The sequence below is a fragment of the Grus americana genome, chromosome 23 (genome assembly GCF_028858705.1).
Source record: "Grus americana isolate bGruAme1 chromosome 23, bGruAme1.mat, whole genome shotgun sequence".
Taxonomy (NCBI): Eukaryota; Metazoa; Chordata; class Aves; order Gruiformes; family Gruidae; genus Grus; species Grus americana.
Window position 1 is genome coordinate 7,361,514 of NC_072874.1, and position 16,959 is coordinate 7,378,472.

The 16,959-nt window shown below is 62.3% G+C and overlaps 1 protein-coding gene across 1 annotated transcript in view; it reads right to left on the minus strand.

Annotated features, from left to right (window-relative positions):
- Positions 1-1,744: 1,744 nt before the first annotated feature.
- FOXO6 (forkhead box O6) overlaps positions 1,745-16,959 on the minus strand; it is a 38,967-nt gene continuing 23,752 nt past the window's right edge. Inside the window, exon 2 of the mRNA XM_054802707.1 lies at positions 1,745-6,668. Coding sequence (XP_054658682.1) covers positions 5,256-6,668 — 1,413 coding nt within the window. The 3' untranslated portion in view covers positions 1,745-5,255. The remainder of the gene's footprint in view (positions 6,669-16,959) is intronic.

The window sequence follows — 16,959 nt, forward strand, 5'->3', positions numbered from 1 at the left end:
CTCCTGTGGCACATTCAGGCTGTTCCCACCTCTTGCCCACTCAGGACACAAAAGCCACATCCCATCACAGACACTTTCCGGTCCCAGGGAGCTCAGCCACTGAAGAGGGACCCCTCTGCTCCCACAGACCCCACACTCCCCACTCGCTGTGAGCTGCTGATGCATCACTCACCCCACAGCACAGCCGTGCCAGGTCCCCGTGTGCCCCGTGACAGCCCGGTGCAAAGGACAGTGCTCTCCGCACCCAGCCAGGCTCGCTGCTGGGTCAGGGGCTGAAACCCTCTGCTCCGCTGAGCCACAGCAATTAGATTCTGCACTAATTGAATACTTTGATAGGAAAGTCTTTAGTAGTGGAACTCCTTCTTCCCCTTTCATCATTTTGTCCAGGACTGATCTGTAGGGACCAGTTTACAGGGATGCGCCAGGCCTTTGAGAGCACTCCGAGACACGACCACCCCGCCACGCTAATGACTTTTTCTCCAAGTTAACAAAAGACCATCACTGGGCAAGCACTGGGTGTCTCGAGCCTCCTTGCCAGGATCCCCCCGTGCCTGCACTTCACTACGTAGCAGTGACATGGGGACAATGCCAGATCTGCAAGAGCGGAAAGATGCTCCACCTGCAACACCAGCAAGTGGAAGGTGGCTGAGCTGGTGACACTGGCGTGCTTGGGCACAAGTGCCATATGCTGGATGCGTATCGTTCAGACGCTGTGCATGGTGTGCATGGGCTCCTGCAAACCGAAGCCAACAGCCCCTTCCCCTGGGCACCATGTGGGTGTGGAGATATTTTGAAATAGGTCTCATTTTGGAGGCTGCCTCAGTATCCCTACCTTTCTTTTAGCTGCTTATTGAGGGAGAAATTGAATTCAAGTCCTCCCTGAGTGGCCTGGGACAAGTCATGCTCTCCCTGCAGAGCCCTCAGAGAAGCCATCTGAAAATCTGCCCGAGGAGAGGGAGGATGAGGCGGAGAGATTGTCTGGCCACATTGCTGGAGTGGGCACAGGGGTTTCGGAGGGGACCCGTCTCCTCGCCCCATTCAGTGCCTGGCAGCAGAGAAATATTCAGCTTTCTGTGCCTGGGAGAACCTCAGAGGGGTTTCAGCTTCTCCAGCATGCTTTAATGGGCGCTGGGGAGACCCTTGGGTGGCCAAGTCCTGGTTTTGGGCCTGACCGAGAGGTCTTAGAGCAGAGACCCATCCCTGAACCACAGAGGACCCTGGACCCTAAATCCCAAGGAGCCAGGACCCTAAATCATCACACAAAATAGCAGCTGCAGCCTCCAGTCACTTTGAAAATTTTTTCCAGGGCAGGAGATAAATTCACCCACAAGAAGGGGAAGTTTCAGTCCAAACAGCTCCAGCAGCTGCTGAAAAGGGGGATTTCCAGACCAGTGGCTGGGGCTGCACCCAGGGAGCCTCACCAGAGAGTGAGGGGGCTTGTGGCAGCAGGTGCAGGGCATGAGCACCTCCACAAGCTGGGCACTATCAATATATATGTTTACAGGCTGCCCAGGATGATGTCCAGAGGTCTGTGTCCAGGTGGGACTGCATGGACACCTCCACAGCCCAACCATCCCCATGCTGGGTGCAAGCTCAGTTTCACCAACCGTCACATCTTCTCCTTGGTGGCTCTTCCCAGCTTCACTGTCCCAGCGCTGTCCCTCCCATCTCAGCCCAGACACACGCAAACACTGAAGGCAGCAGCCCCACCTTGTAATATTTAAAACAATTTTATTCATGAAAATATGCTGTACAATGCACTATACACAGTTCTTTACATAGCCACATACACAAACTCTAATAGCACGATCAAGAAAGTTACCATTGCCTACGATAGATGTGTGGTGAGAGATGACGCCTGTCAGAGACCCTCCCCCCCAGTCTGTACAGTTATAAATATGAGGGAAAGGACGGACCGAAAACCGCCGTATGAAGCAGATCGGTGGGGCACCTTCGGCGTCCCCTCGACGCCGGCTCCTCGCTCCGGGCAGGGCTGGGGCTGGGCGGGAGCAGGGCTGGGAGCAGTGGATGCTCCTTGTCCCCAAAGGCTGTCCTGTGGGGCAGGGGGGGCCGGGAGGGAGAGGGGGTGATGGAGTGGGGAGGCCGAAGCCGAGCAAGGTGGGACGTGAGGTGCCCTGTGCTCGGGGACCTGTGTCCAGAGAGGGAACCCGGAGCCTCCACCACTGCTGGACAGTGAAATAAAGCCCTGGGGTCCCCTTCCCCGTGCTGGCAGCAGCACCAGCAGCGGGGTGGTGGGATCCACGGGTGCACGGCCAGCCACCCCCAGGACCCGCCTGTCCCATGGGCACGAAGCACAGCCCTGACACCCCCGCGCCATCACCACCACCTCACCGGGCACCGTGGTCCCGGCACCCCTGGTCCCTCAGCTCTGCTCCCCTCCGCAGCAGCGGGGCCAGCCCGTCTCGCCTTCCCCTCCAGCCACCTCCGCTCCTGCCGGGGTCCCAGCCACTTTGGGGGGGGCTCTGTGCCTGCCTCCCGCTGCCCGCCATCCCTCGCACCGCACGACGACTGTACACACGACGCTTACCAACACGACTCCACCGCACACACGACAACCCCACGGTCACGAACCACAAAGACAGCTTCGCAATGGGACGTGCCCCGGGGGGGGATGCCCAGGGGCACCACGCGGCAGGGCAAGGGGAGACGAGCCGGGGGGAGCGGGGCAGGCGTGGGACAAAGGGGGGCTTTTCTCTTACTGCTGGTGCGGCTTCCCCTCCGCGACAATGGTCAGCCCGTATCTGTGAAACCAAAGGGGTTTTGGGGGGGTCCCTGTGCCTGAGCATCCCATCTGCAAATGCCCAGCTGCCGGGGTGAGCCCCAGCTGGCCCACGCTGCCTGGCATGCTGGTGTGCTGCTGGATGTGTGCCTGGAGATCGGGTGCCTGGAAGAGCCAGGACCCCTTCCCTTTCTCCCATGCCTTGGGGGCAGAGCCCCCCTTTCTCCCGTGGCAGCCCCAGCTGCCCTCCCTGCCTCTCCCCGCTAGCTGCACACCCCACCTGGAGAGCTGGGGTGCCAGGTATTAAATAGCCATTTGCAATCGGTTTCCAACGATTTAAATATGCCTGAAACGAGAGGTGGTGTATAAAACAAATGCGGTAATGATCCTGACCAAAGAATAATCCTTTTTAAAAAAGCATTCAAGAAAGATTATATATAATAGAATATATTAAATTCTGTACATGATCAAATAATGTAAACATAATTAATTAACCTGTACGAATGTCTTTAGAGACTATGCCCGCCGTGTGCCCAGGGCGAAGGTGAACGGTGGCACGTGGGGCTCCTCTGTCATGCTTTGCACAGACACGTGGGTCAGGAGAGGAGCAGGACGTGCCCACCCGCGGGTCCCACCCTGCCCTGGCTCCAAGCAGCCACGCTTCCGCTATGGCTCGGTGGGACCCAGCACCTGCACCACGGTAGAGGAGGTGGTGCTGGAGCGAGACAGGAAGAGCTGGGAAAGGAAAACGTGCTGGTTCAGTGGACTAATCCTTGCTGCAGCCCAGGGGCAGGGGTTTAGGGAAAGCTTGTGGTGCCCGGGAGGAAGACAGGATGTGCAGAGAGCCCCGTGGGACCGAGCAGCAGCTCCCACAGCCTCTCCTCCCAGCCCCTCCATCTCCTCCAGGCCAGCCGCTCCAGCTGCCCATCAGCCAGCCTGGCTGCCCCACTCCAAAAACCACAGGTGAGCGGCCCCGCAGCTGGGAGCCCTCGTCCCAGCTGTGCAGGATGGCAGTGGGTCCCTGGCCCACCCCTGCCCCGCAGAGCTGTGGGGCTGATTTGGGCTCCCAACACACAACCGGACCACGTGTGAATCATGGTCCCCATCCCATGGAGCACCAGGGCTGACCCCTCGTACTTCCATCCCCCCAGACCAGCCCTCCTGGCATCCTGGGGACGGGCAGCGAGCCCCCCAGGACAGGCACGCTGGCTGCCGGCTGGAGTCACTCCAGCAACCCCCAGGAACCCCACAGCCCCGGCTGTGAGCCCTGTGGCATCTCCCTGAGCTCTGCACATGGGGGAAGCAGCGTGGGTCACCCAGGCTTGGGGCAGGGTGGACCCCACGCTGCCTCGGGAGGCCTGGCCACCGCATTCCTCCCTCACATGCACACAAAACCCCCCCTCGAGGATGACCCACATCATGGCCCCCAAGCTTCCACCCCATCATCCAACACCCAAAGCCATGGCCAAGCCAAGATGGGACGTGCAATAGGGCCCAACCCTCAGCATTGCCCACAGCCTCTCTCCTCCTCTTCCTAAGCTCAACCCTTTCTTCCTTCCAATGCAAAAACTCAATGGCAAAAGAGTGCATGAAATCAAATAAATACGCCCCCCCTCCCCGAACCTGTGAGCTGCCCAAGTCTCCAGCATGGGGGACCCACACCAGCAGCACGTCACTCCCAGCAGGACCACCCCATGCGGGGCTGTGCACCATGCACAGGAGTGTGCACCACGCCTGCTCTGGGCAGGGTACCGCAGCTTTCCCATGGGTAGACATGACCATGGCATCTCCAGCTACCGGTGGGCATGTGGGCCACTGTGATGCTGTTCTCAGGGCTGCAGACTGCGCACCCTTCCCTCCATCACCAACCCCCCCTTCTCACTGCTTGGAAGAAAACCTGCCTGGAGCCATGCAAGGAGACCTGCAGTAGAGGTGGCCTGGGCGTGTGGGCTTGGCAGAGCTCAGATCTCCACCAGGATTTAGGGGGTGATGAGCCCCCCCTTGCCCCGGGGCAAGGTCCCCGCTCCTGACACTTCTACTCAGAGCACTCATTTCCAAAGGCAGCTCAGAGAAAAGGGTTCCTTTCCAGAAAGGGATGCCCATGCAGGGAGTTCCCACGCCACCAGCCACCAGGGCTCCGTCACCCAACCCAAGCACAAATCAAACCGGCACTGTCGCAGCGGGGACCTTTTCCATCTGGAAAGGGTTTCCTTTCCTGCTCCTTCCCCTGGACCCGCCCAGCTCCAGCTGCCTCTCCCACCCGCCTGCCCTTCGTCCTCTGGAGGATGCTTGCGGGAGGACCCAGCAGATCGGGCACGTGTGTGGCGTGGGGCTGGGGGCCCTACCCCGTCTCAATATTTGACCCTACGGTTTGTGTTTCATGTTTGACCTCAAGCTCAGACCGATGGCTCTAGCCCATCTTAACAAACAAAGGCAGAAGAGAAAGGAAAAAAAAAAGTTAGTCTCAATGTTCCCCTCGTGGCTTCTCGGTGGCGAGCCCCCCATGAGGCGGGCGTCACCCGGGCACCCAGCTCTGGTTCGTGGGCTGCGGACCCCCGGGCAGCACGGGCACGTTGAGCCCATTCTGTGGCGGGAGAGCCGAGTCAAAGTTGAAGTCCATCTCGTCGCTGTCCATAAAGTCATTCAGGATGATCGACTCCACGTCGCACTCCAGGCTCCCATTGAACATGTCCAGGTCCAGGTCTGCTGGGAACCTGTCCTGGCCCAACACGGGGGGGTGGACAGCCCCCGGGTAGGGGCCCTGCAGCGAATCCAGCAAGCTCATGTGTGCCCCTTGGTTATTAGCATAGGAATGCAGATGCCCGTGGTGCGGCATGGCTGTCATGCTGCACGTGTCACTGGGCAAGCTCATAAGGCTGACAGGATTAGCTAAGGCACTGGTGTTGACCGCAGGGTGGTGACCGGCTGGTGACGGGTGGTACAAAGCGTTGCTCTTCATGAGAGAGCCCGAGTGGGACGGGTAGGAGGACAAACCCTGCTCCCCGCTCCCGCACAGCAGCGGGTTGTGTCTGTGGCCACGGGCCGGCACCATGGGGCTGGCCTGCGGCAGGGGCAGGTCCCCCGGGACCATGCTCTCCTTGTGCGCGTAGGAGATGGAGGAGAGCAGGTCCTGCAGCGAGGCGTTCCTGTAGGAGCTGACGGGCGAGAAGGTGGCTTGCTTGTTTTCCTGGATGGTCTGCATGGGCAGGCGGCGCATGAGGCTCATGGCCGGCTGACTGTAGATAGTCCCGCAGTAGGTGTTGGTGGCAGCCCCCATGGTGGAGCACTTGGAGTTGAAGGTGAAACTGGAGCTCCGCTGCCGCAAGGCGGCCGGGGGGAGCTGCTGTGAAGGGCTCATGGTGTAGCCATCCTGCAGGTCCTCCAGCATGCTCTCCCCGAGGCTCTCGTTCAGGCTGATGGTGCCAGTCAGGTCGGTCAGCCGGGGCAGCTCCACGGAGCAGCGGGCGTTGAGGGAAGGAGACATGGTGCTGGAGGGGCTGGGGTACATCAGCGGAGAGGAAGGGGTACCGTCATCCTCCTCCAGCTCATCCGGCTCGTGGTTGGACATGATGGGCGACAGGCGCCCACTCAGCGTGCTGGCCGTGGAGTTGGCCCGCGTCCTGAAGTCCGCCCATGCATCGTACTCGTCGCTGGCATGGGATGCGGGGCTCTCCGACCACTTGGCTTGCTGGGAGGATGGGCTGTCCTCCCCGCGCTCCTGCGTCACCTGCAGCTGCTTCTTCTTGCTGGCCTTCCCCTTGATCCGCAGGAACTTGCTGTTGTTGTCCATTGAGACCGCCCGCCGGCGAGGCGTCTTCCCGGTCTTGCCGCCCTCAGGGTTCAGCATCCACCAGGAGCTCTTGCCGGTGCCCTCGTTCTGCACACGGATGAAGCGGGTGTGCAGGGAGAGGTTGTGCCGGATGGAGTTCTGCAGAGACAGCAAGGACAGAGGGGATGGTCAGCAGTGGCTCCAGCTCCCCGGGCGGGGGGGGATGATCGCAGGGCTGGTGGGGGGGACATGGGGCATCATGGCAGACCTGGGCTCCATCCCCTGGGACGCTGCTGGAGGGGTCAGGGCTCAGAGGGCTCAGCTGGTGGGTCTCTCCCACAGCATTGCCAGACATTTCACCCCCTGGATGCCCATGGGTCATGGCCCTTTGCTGCATTTATCAGCTGTCTATCGTTAGTGCAACTACTGTCATGACAGTGGAGTCTTTAGCACGTGCCCCAGGGACCTGCACCAGGCAGGGCCAGGTCTCAGGGGACTTTTCTTCCCTGGCAGGAGCCTGGGGAGGGACAAGGTGAGGAGGCAACAAAAGCAGGGGCACAGTCAGGACCATGCACAGATCCTGGTCTTCTCCATTCCTCCCAGCCTTGGCCACGCACGTGCCCAGCGGAGCCCACCGGGATGCTCACAGCACAGCCTTGCCCATGCACACCTCTGCAGAGGTCCCAGCCTCCCCCTCCCCACCACTGGGCACCCCACCAGCTCCACAGGCACAGGGACCCCCTTTGCCCACACACCACTGGGCACCAGCCCTCTGGAGCTGGCTCCAAACCACTTTCCCTGCCCGACATCAGTTTGCAGTGAGCTCCCCTCCTCCCTCATCACTGGGCAGGGAGAAGCATGCATCGCGCCGTGTGCGTCTGCACCGCCACAGCCCAAAGCGACCTGTCAGCACCATGTAAGTGAGATCTTGACCCCAAAATGCCTGTCACCTCCTGTGAGGTTCTCTGCCCGTCTGCAGGCTGGGTCCGGTGGCAAGGACAGAAGGCATGCACCCTGCCCGAGAGGCTCGGGCACCACAGCACGGGGGGTTTGCAAAGCCAGCTACAGCCCCCATTGCCCACACAAGGGCTGGTTGGGGACTGCTTTCTCCCCAGATACTTCTGGCTCCCCGCATCCACATCCAGCACCTCAAGGGGCTTTTCTTACTGAGAGCAATACCCCGCTCCTCTTGCTCTTGCTCCTGCTGCTGCAGCTCTGAGCAGCTCACTGGCTGGAGCAGGGCTGCCCTTGCAGAAGGCAGGAGGAGGCAGGGAGGTTGCACCAGGGGCCACGTCCCAGTGCGAGCATGCGCAGCTGCCACTGCCCTGTGGGGTGACAGGCTGGGGTGACCCTAGGAAGATGCCTTCAAAGCTCTGGCCAGGAGAGAAGAGGGGACAAGGACATCCTCCTCTTGCTGCTGATCTGCTGCAGCTCATGGGACGCCACTTCAGCTCCCTGCACCTCGGTTTCCCGAGGGTCCAGAGGGGAAAGGCAACATGCAGGGAAGAACATCCCGGAGAGGCATCAGTCCGTGGTGTGGAGACCCTTGCTCCAGCACTGCCCGCGGGCTCAGGGCCGGGCAGGGGCTGCCGAAGGGAGGCGGGCAGCTCCCCCTGCCCCTGCCGAGCTGCAGGAGGGGCAGAGGGGTGAGGAGAGGGAAGAAGCCAAGGTGCCGGGGAGAAAGTTTGGTGCCGTTGCTGGCGTACAGCGGAATACTAATGAAGAGGAGAGTGAGCTCCAGCCTCATCTATCATATTATGTAATGGCTTACTTCTCTGCACTTCATTTATTTGGAGATTGCTCCCAGGCTGGCTCCTCGCCAGCAGCCACCAAATCCAAGTCTACAGAAATCAATCTCGCGCTGACTGATTAAGCCGTGTTTAGAACTAATTGCTCCTTCGTGTGTGGGGAGAATAAATTACGGGCTTTAATTTCACATCTTTAAAATGCAACTGCAGGTATGGGCTAGCTGTTAACCCCTTCCTGCACGGCCCCGTGCACAGCTGGGGAGGGGGCAGGCCGTGGCAGGCACAGCTCAGGGAACAGGTTATGACACGTGCTGCCCTCCGCAGTGGTGGCTGCCAGTGTTGACGCTCATTGCCTTCAGCTGAAGCACGCGGAGCCCTGGGACAGCCTGCCTGGCAGGGAGAGCTCTCCCTGACCCCCCCAAACACCCCTCCTTGAGCCCCAGGATGACCCAAGCTCCCCTTGCGGGTGACCAAGCCATGGTGCAAGCAGCGGGGGACAGAAGCAGAGCACATGGCTGTCACCGCAATTGCAGAGCCAGAGCCACCAGCCAGCTCAGCCCCGTGGCACCCACACACATCACCTGGGGGACTGGGGATGCTCAAGCAGGGCTTGCTGGGGTGATGCCCAGCTGCTGCTGGGCCCCTCATAGGATTGGAGACCCCCTGCTTCCTCGCTGCCAGCGCTCCCCAGGTCTGCTCAGCCCAGGAGGCAGGAGATGCCACAGCCCTCCATGGCTGGGACTGAGCTGCCAGTGTTTGGGGGCTTTGGGAAAGCCACGGCTGGACAGGGGTCACATTCAGTGCAGTGCTAATCTCCTCCTCTGCTACTGCCTCCCTCTCTGCAGCTCCAGCGCAGGGCACCCAGGCACCCAGCACCACCATGAACCCAGGGCCAGGCTGGCACTGAGCAGGGGACCTGGCTGCCCGGGGGAGGCTGGCGGGTCTGGCTGCCCGAGCGAGAGGAGGGAATGGAAGGCTGCTGCCTCTTCTGCAGCGGATCTTCATTAAGAGCCAAAAGACAGCATCAATTAAGTGCAAGGCACGACGAACCCGGCTCTCTCCTCATTAGCACCCCGACGTGCTCGGCTGGCCATGGCTCAGGGTGCACAGCGCAGGGCAGTGGGCTGCACAGGGGCGGGCCAGGAGCTTATTAACACCACGCAGGCAGGGACCTGCTTCACCTGCCACCGCCCCGGCAGCCCCCGGCAGCCCCCTGAGCACCCGGCGTCCCACAGCACCCAGCCCCGGGCTGGCAGGGAGCAGCACATGATCGCATGGCCCCAAGCGTGGGGCTCAGCCCCTGGCAGTGCGGCGATGTGCAGGGCACATCGGGGCTGACAAAACCTCCCTGACAGCAGCTGCCTTGGCAGGGGTGTGCACCAGGGTCTGGCAGATTTTGGCAGGGTGCAGAGGGAGCAGGCAAAGGCTGGTGCCAGTCCCGGGGCTCCCACGATGCCTCCAACACTGCTCTGCTCCTCTCTGCACTGCGACATGAAGCCCTGCACCGCTTCTCGCAGCAACCCGCACCTTTGCAGGGCTGGCCATGCCCTGCACCCTTGTTGTGTTTCCCTCCTTGTCCCCGTCTGCCCCCATGGCACCCCCTCGCTGCCTGCCCCACCCCAACAGCTCAGGTTCCTCACCAAAGCAGAGAAACCCTCCCAGCATCCTGGCCCGACGCAGCACCACAGCCCGTGGTACCCAAACGGCGCAGGGGAAGGAGCCCTCACCCCTGTAACTCTGTGGAGGGGCACGAGATGCTCTGGGTAGCAGAGGCAATGGCTGTAGGTGGCACCAGGGCTGCCAGGTGTTGCAGATGGACCCAAGCCCTGCTCAGCCCTGGCTGACACCAGGGAGGATGAGGCTGGAGACCATGCCAGCCCCTGGCCACCAGCTGCTGGAGGCTTTGCCAAGATGGAAGACCCTGGTGCCATCCTGGTGCCTGTTTGCCGGGGACTGGCCCTGCTGCAGGGCCTGGAACGAGGATGGGGGGCTGGGGAGCCGTGGGCACCCACGGAGCCTTCTTGCCCCCCCCAGGAGCCCTTCTCCACGGAGCCTCATTGTCAGGGGAACAGCCAGTGTGAAATCGGTCTGATTAGCAATTAGTCCCATTGTAAAAGGATTAGCCGGACCCCATTGTTTGGATGAGTGACTTGACTATCAATTTGCATCTGGCAGCAGTGATGCTGCTGCTGCTGCTGCTGCTGCTGCGTTGGGAGCGTTTCCCCGGTGTCCTTTTGACCAGACAGACGCTGTCTGGCGAGGCTGTGCCTGACATGGCAGCGGGGTGCTGGGGGACCCCCACGATGGGCACCGATCCCAGGCACAAACGTGCCCTTTGCAGGATCCCGAGCACCTCGCCAATCCCCACCACCAGCAGCACCCCAGCAGCATGTCCCAGGGGTTGCTCCTCCAGCCTTGAGGTGCCCACGGGTCTTGGGGTGCAAAGGGGGGCTGGACATCCTCCTGCATGCTCCAAGGAGAGCACAGGGTGGGGGAAACAAGTGCAATTCAAGTGAGATCAGAACTGTGTAAGTCCTGGTCTGGGCCAGAGCTGGGGAGAGCAACTGAAGGGACCCTGCTGACCTGCCCCTGTCCCTGCCACATCCCCTGCACCCGGCTGCTGTCCTTGTCCCTGTCCCTGGGCTGCCACCCCTCCCTGCTGTCCCCATGCCACCTGGGGGTTTTTTCTGAGCAAAACCACAAAACCACAAAGCCCCAGCCTCCTCCCCATGCATCCCACCCCTCCCGATGGCAGCACAGCCCGGTCGTGCTCGCAGAGCCCCCGCGCGCTCCCAGCGAGCCCCAGCCCCTTGGCCAGGGTCTGTACATCTGTCTGTGCTGCTGGTCCATACAGCTAATGAGCCCGTTACCTGGCAGAGGTTCACATGCTGGTTAACAGGAGGAAGCAGCGACAGGGTCACTAACAAGCGCTCTGCCGGCTGCTCTCTGGCAGCATGAGGATGGCTCTGGGGGTTAATTGATGCTTATTTACTTCTCGAACATAAAAGTTGCCAGCACTGGAGTAAAAATTCCAGTGGGCAGAGACTGTCCACAGCCCCGGTGGTGCCCCATCCAGGGCAATGCCATCCAGGGGTGGTGATGGCATGGGACAGTCACCGGTGACACCCCCAAAGACATCATATTCACTCAAGAAAGGTGCTGCCCGTGTGCACCAGCACCTAAGTGCAGGATGGCCATCACCGTGGCCTCCTGGCACCATCCCCTGGGGATGGCCAGCCCTACTCCCCACCATTGGCGTCACCATCCTGCCCAATGCGGCTGGTGGCTTCACGCAGCCCACCAGCCCTGGCACCAACGCGCCGCATCCTGAGCACGGCCCACGCCTGGAGAGCAGATGGCAGCTGGCACGCCGCGGCAGCATGCCCCACGTGCCAGAGGCATGCCAAGCACCCCAGATGCTCGTGACCAGGACGGACGCCCTGTGCTGACAGCAGCCGGACCCCCCGCGCCGTGCCTGAGGCAGGGAGCGGGACGAGACCCCCATCACCTCCAGTGGCTGCTGGCACATCAGCCCACCCTGTGGCAGCCCTCTGTGCATGGGTGGGTGAACCCAGCACCAGCTCCAGGTGGGGGAAGCGGCACGGAGGAGAGAGCTGGGGCAAGGGCAGCCAGGCAGCTGTAAATCCAGCCTAATGCGTGACGAGGTTCCTCCAGCTCCCCAAGGATGGGACGCAGGCTGGCACCGGCTGCACGCCGAGCTCAGGAGGGCTGTGAATACCCGCCAGCCTCTCTGTTGTGAGCAGCCCACCGTGATCTCCCCATCTCCTCGCTGCCCCCAGGGCTCGGGCGGCACACACCGGCTTGCTGGAATGGAGCAGCCCCCAGCACAGGGGTTGGTGAGGCAGTTTAGAGCAGCTGCCACGTGCAGGGGATCTCCTCTGCTCCAAAACCGCAGCCTGTGCTCTGCACTGCCCCATAGCACACAGGAATGTTACAGCCCCATAGCACCACCACCACCCCCCTGCCCAGCCCTCTGCATTGCCCAAAACCATCTCTCTGCAACGCCCCACAGCACCCCACGCTGTTCCCCATAGTGTCCCAGAGCTGCATCTCCGCAGTGCCCTATAGCATCTCATAGCAAACCCGCTGCACTGCATCAGCTCTGCTGTGCCCTATGGCACCCTACAGCCAGCCCCCCTCAGTGCCCCATAAGCCCCCCCAGCCCCTCGCACTGTCTCGGGCACCCAGCAGCCAGCTCGCTGCCTCCCAGCTGGCACCCGGGTCCTGTCTGACATCAACCCCTTGGGGAGCCAGGGCTGTCGCCCCCCCCCCCCCAGCACGTCCTTCCCCAGGGCATCGCTATTGGAGCTGGGCAGGAGGGTCCGCACGGGCTGCCTGGTGCCCCCAGAAAGGGCACGGCAGGGGCAGAGGGAGGCCGCCCGCCTCCCTGCCGCGGGGGTCTCGCCGGCGGCTGCCGAGTGAAGGCGAGCGTATTCGGGTCAGTGCATCGCCTGAGCAGAGCCGGTCTGACGTGCTGTTAATTGAACCAAATGCCCATTAGAGGCGTGACGGGCCGCGTCCATCCCGGGCCCTCCGTCGCAGGTGGCTGACACGCGAGGAGCCTGAAGGCTGTTCAGCATGGCCGGGCCAGAGCATCTCCCGCCTCCCCATGCATCACGGCAAGCTCAAAGCCCAGCCGGCATCTCATTAGGAGCCGCTAATCACTCCCGAGGCGGGCGCTGGGGCTTACAGGGGACCCCGTGCTGCAGATCCCTCCCTTCACAGCCCCCCCACGGCCCCTCTCTGTGCCACCCCTCCGCAGGGGCAGAGCCTGGCAGGGACCGGGCAGGAGGGGTCCACTCTTGCCCTGCCCCACAGATCCACGATGCGGTGGGGCAAAGGTTGGCTGCAGGCAAGCCCCGTGCTCTGCAGTGTAGGAGTGGAGCTGGGAACCCGCTCTGTGGAGCCAGGCTGTGCCAGATGCTCGCTCGGCGCCCTGCCCACATCCCTCTGCCGTTCCCTGGGGCTGGGTGATGGCGTGCCCCAGACCAACCTCTCCTGAAGGAGAAGGTCCAGGTGGAAACCGCCCCCCGTGACTCTAACCCGCTGCCAGGACTTACCAGCCGCCCCTCAAGCCTGGCTGGGGCTGCCTGGGCTCCGGGCTAGGTTTCAGGACAGACAGGTGCTGTGGTGGCTGGATGGGTCCCCAAGGCGAAGCCCATCCCCTGCCTGGCCCCGTGCCGGTCCTGGCCCACCTCTGCAATACCCCTTATGGCTCACAGCAGGTCTGACCCCCGGTGCAGCCCCCCCGGGAGCAGCCCAGGCTGCACATCCTGGCACAGCACCCCCCCACACACACACTGCCCCTGTGGACTTGGCAGCTGAGTTTGTGTTTCGCAGTTGGCTCGGTGCCTCCCTCCCCCTCCTGACCACGAGCTCTGCAAGAGATTCCCAAGCCCACTGGAGAAGTGACTGACGCAAATCAAACCACATACCGCTCCCCCATGCCCCCCGCCCCGGGCAGCCCCCCATGCCCAGCACTTGCTCCACAGCCCTCGGCTGGGGATGCTCACCCAGGCACCTGCGCTCTGCAGCCTCCACGCACTCTGGCTCAGCGCGGGGGCAAGCCAGAGAGACCCAGGTGGGTGCCAAGCCACGGGTGGGTGCTTGGCTCAGCCCTTTCTGCACGCCAGGGCTGCAAAATGGGGTGAGACCCCCTGCACACCCCCCCAGCCAGGATGGAGCTGGCGGAGGACAGATCGGCCACATCACGAGACTTCTTATGCCCAGGCTGGAAGCATCCCCGTGGTGGCAGGGGTGCCACCAAAGCAGAGGTGGCAGGCATGGCCGAGCATCCCTCTCCCGGCCCTGGTTACCGCTGCTGCCAAACAGCTGGTTGCTACCAAGCTCTGCAATGGGAGTGTTGCTGTTGCCATGGCAGCCAGTTTATTTTAGCCAGCTGCCATCACTCCATGTCCCCTTCAAAACCAGGAGCATCCTCCCTGCCCCGCTGGGTCCTGCCTTGTCTCCACCCCCAGGCACTTTGCTGAGAGCCCGGGAGCACCCGCAGCACCCATCCCCTGTGGGACAGCCTCTCCCTGCTGTCCAGGGGACAGGCACAGCACCAGCATCTTCCCACTATGGCCAGTGGGGCTCACGCCAGCTCAGCCACCGGGTCCCAGTGAGGTGGCTCATGGGATGGGCCACCACAGCCTGGGGCAAAGGGGATGGATGTACGGGGACAACATCAGGACTGGCATCGGGTGATTTCAGAGCTGGAGGGACACCTGGATGGTGAATGCAGCTCCCACAGCCTGCTCAAAAACACTCCCCACTCAACTTGCTCCTCCCTTGGCCAAAGCCTTGGACTTCTGCTGATGGGCCAGCACAGCCCCCAAACCTGCCGTGACTTTGCTGGGGCTCTGCTTGACACCTCCTCGTCCTCCAGGCACAGCCCTTCCCAAGCTGGTTCAGGACAGGAGGGGCCGGAAGAGCCGGTCCCTGGTGTGGCTGGCACAGGAGAAGTCCCTTCACCCCATGGTGTCTGTCCCAAGCCCTATCCTGCCAGGCAGCCCCAACCATCACCCTGAGAAGACCCTGCTGCCTTCCCAGCCAATACCATCAATCCTTGGCACCACCAGGCTTTGCCGGGGGGACCAGCGGGGCCGCGGGGGCAGAGGAGGAGCCCTGGGTGCGATGTGGAACACAGTAATCCCTCTGCTTCCCCGGCAGAACCGCCGTCTCCGTGAATCGCCCCAGCACCACCTGTCCCACCCCACGTGCTCCCCAAAGGGCTCATTAGATCACACCAGGGCAGTTGCAGATAACGAGCAGGCGCTCGCCTCCTGGGGAAGCAGGCAGGGAGCAGGCAGGGAGCAGGCAGGGCTGGGGAGCTCAGGGACCCTCCTGTGGGAGACCAGGGGCTCAGCAGGCGGTGGCCTGCCCCGACAGTGTCACTGTCCTCACAGCCCCCCTTACTAAAGGCATGGGCTGCACTTTTGGGGTGTGTAGCCCAGGGCTGAGCCCAGCAAGGGACATCTCCCCGCACACTGCGAGCAGAGCAGGCAGCTGAGCCCATGGCCTCTGCCCACCGCCTGCCTGCCCTGCCTGCCTCCAGCCCCGCACACGGCCCGTATCCCTGCCCTGCAATGCACTGCCAAAGGAGGGAAGGGGGGGTTAGGAACCAGACAAGCTGTGCCCGTGTGTCGCCCATCTCCGAACCGGCTGGTCCTGGCACGGTCACCCACTTGCCTTCAGGCTGCAGCAGAGCCAGAGGCTGCCGGGCCACGTGCCCCGGCCAGATGGCAGGGGGACCTCACGGTGCTGCCGGGCACAGCACTGCTCCAGGGACCTGTGCCAAACCCCGCTGCTCGCCCTGCTCACACCCAGCCCCATGGGGATGCTGAGGACGGGCTGGGGGACTGACCTGAGCAGCAGCAGACATTGCTGCGCACGGGACGAGCACGGGATTGGACTCTGCCCCTTTGCAGCACCCTACAAGACCCCGGGCAGCACCCACCCTCCCGGTCCAGCACAGCACCCAGCCAGCTCCAGCATCCCAGACAGCGGCATGCCAACGCTCATGGCTGGAAACCACGTCCTCTCCCAGCTCCCCAGAAAATGCCGTGGCACCAAGCCGTGTGCTGAGAAATCCCCCCAGCACAGCCGTCTGGTGAGGCTGAGCCTGCACAACCCCTTCCCCAAGAGACCCACGGCTGTGCCATCCCCCCACACAAGCCGCTCCAGAGCTGGATAAGACCTACAGCCTCCCTCAAGGGTCCCCAGGGTGCTGGCAAGGGTCCCCAAGGTGCCAGCACGGCCAGGGATGCTCTGCAAGGTACCTACATCCAGGTGAGAGACATCAAGCCTCCCTGCCTTTGGGGACAAAGCACGCCCCCTCCCAGCAGCATGGTCCCAGCCTGCCTGGACCCCTCTCCAACACACGAGACCAGGTGAGATGCCTTGGAAAGACCCTCTCCACCATCAGCCACTTATCCAGTAATACTCTAATTACACCCCAGAGCTGGCCACCAAAATAGCTGCAGTAAATCACTCGGAGCTGCCATGTAATTTTTGCATGAAATTACAGTATTTTTTCCCCTGGGTTCAATTTCCTCCACACCAAGTTCTCACCGCAGCCAAATAATTAAAGCAGCCACACTCCCTTTTCCTCGGGTACCATTTTAACTCCCTGCTGGCTGTCCCCCCCCCGCTGCCCAGCACCAGGGCTGTGGCTGGCTGGGGACAACATGTGCCCTGGCACCTGCAGGCAGCATTGCCTGTACCCACGCTGAGTACACCCAGAGCAAATAAGAGCTGCTCCGGAGGCAAGGGAAGGCAGATAAAACCACGCTGAGACACCCCGGGGAGACCCGGCACCCTCAAGGGACGCACAAGGCACCCCAAGCAGGATGCTGAGCCCTCGTGGGGGGGGGGGGGGTCCAAACCCCATCAGGCAGAGGAGTCGGCTGTTCCCAGGAGACAAAACCACCCGCCTCCTCTTCATCGCCTGCAGCGCGCAGGAGGAAGACGAGGGAAGCAGTGGGGCTCAGCCTGCACTATCCCACTTTGCACAGTGATGCTCGGGCACCCGTGGGAGACAACCCCGTCTCTGGATCACTTGGCTACCTGGGACAGACGCCGGTCCCAGCCATGTGTCACCGTCCTACCACTGTCCTGCCTGAACGCACCGACCACGTGCAGCACCCGCTGACCTGAGCAGCAGCAGCAGAAACCCCAAA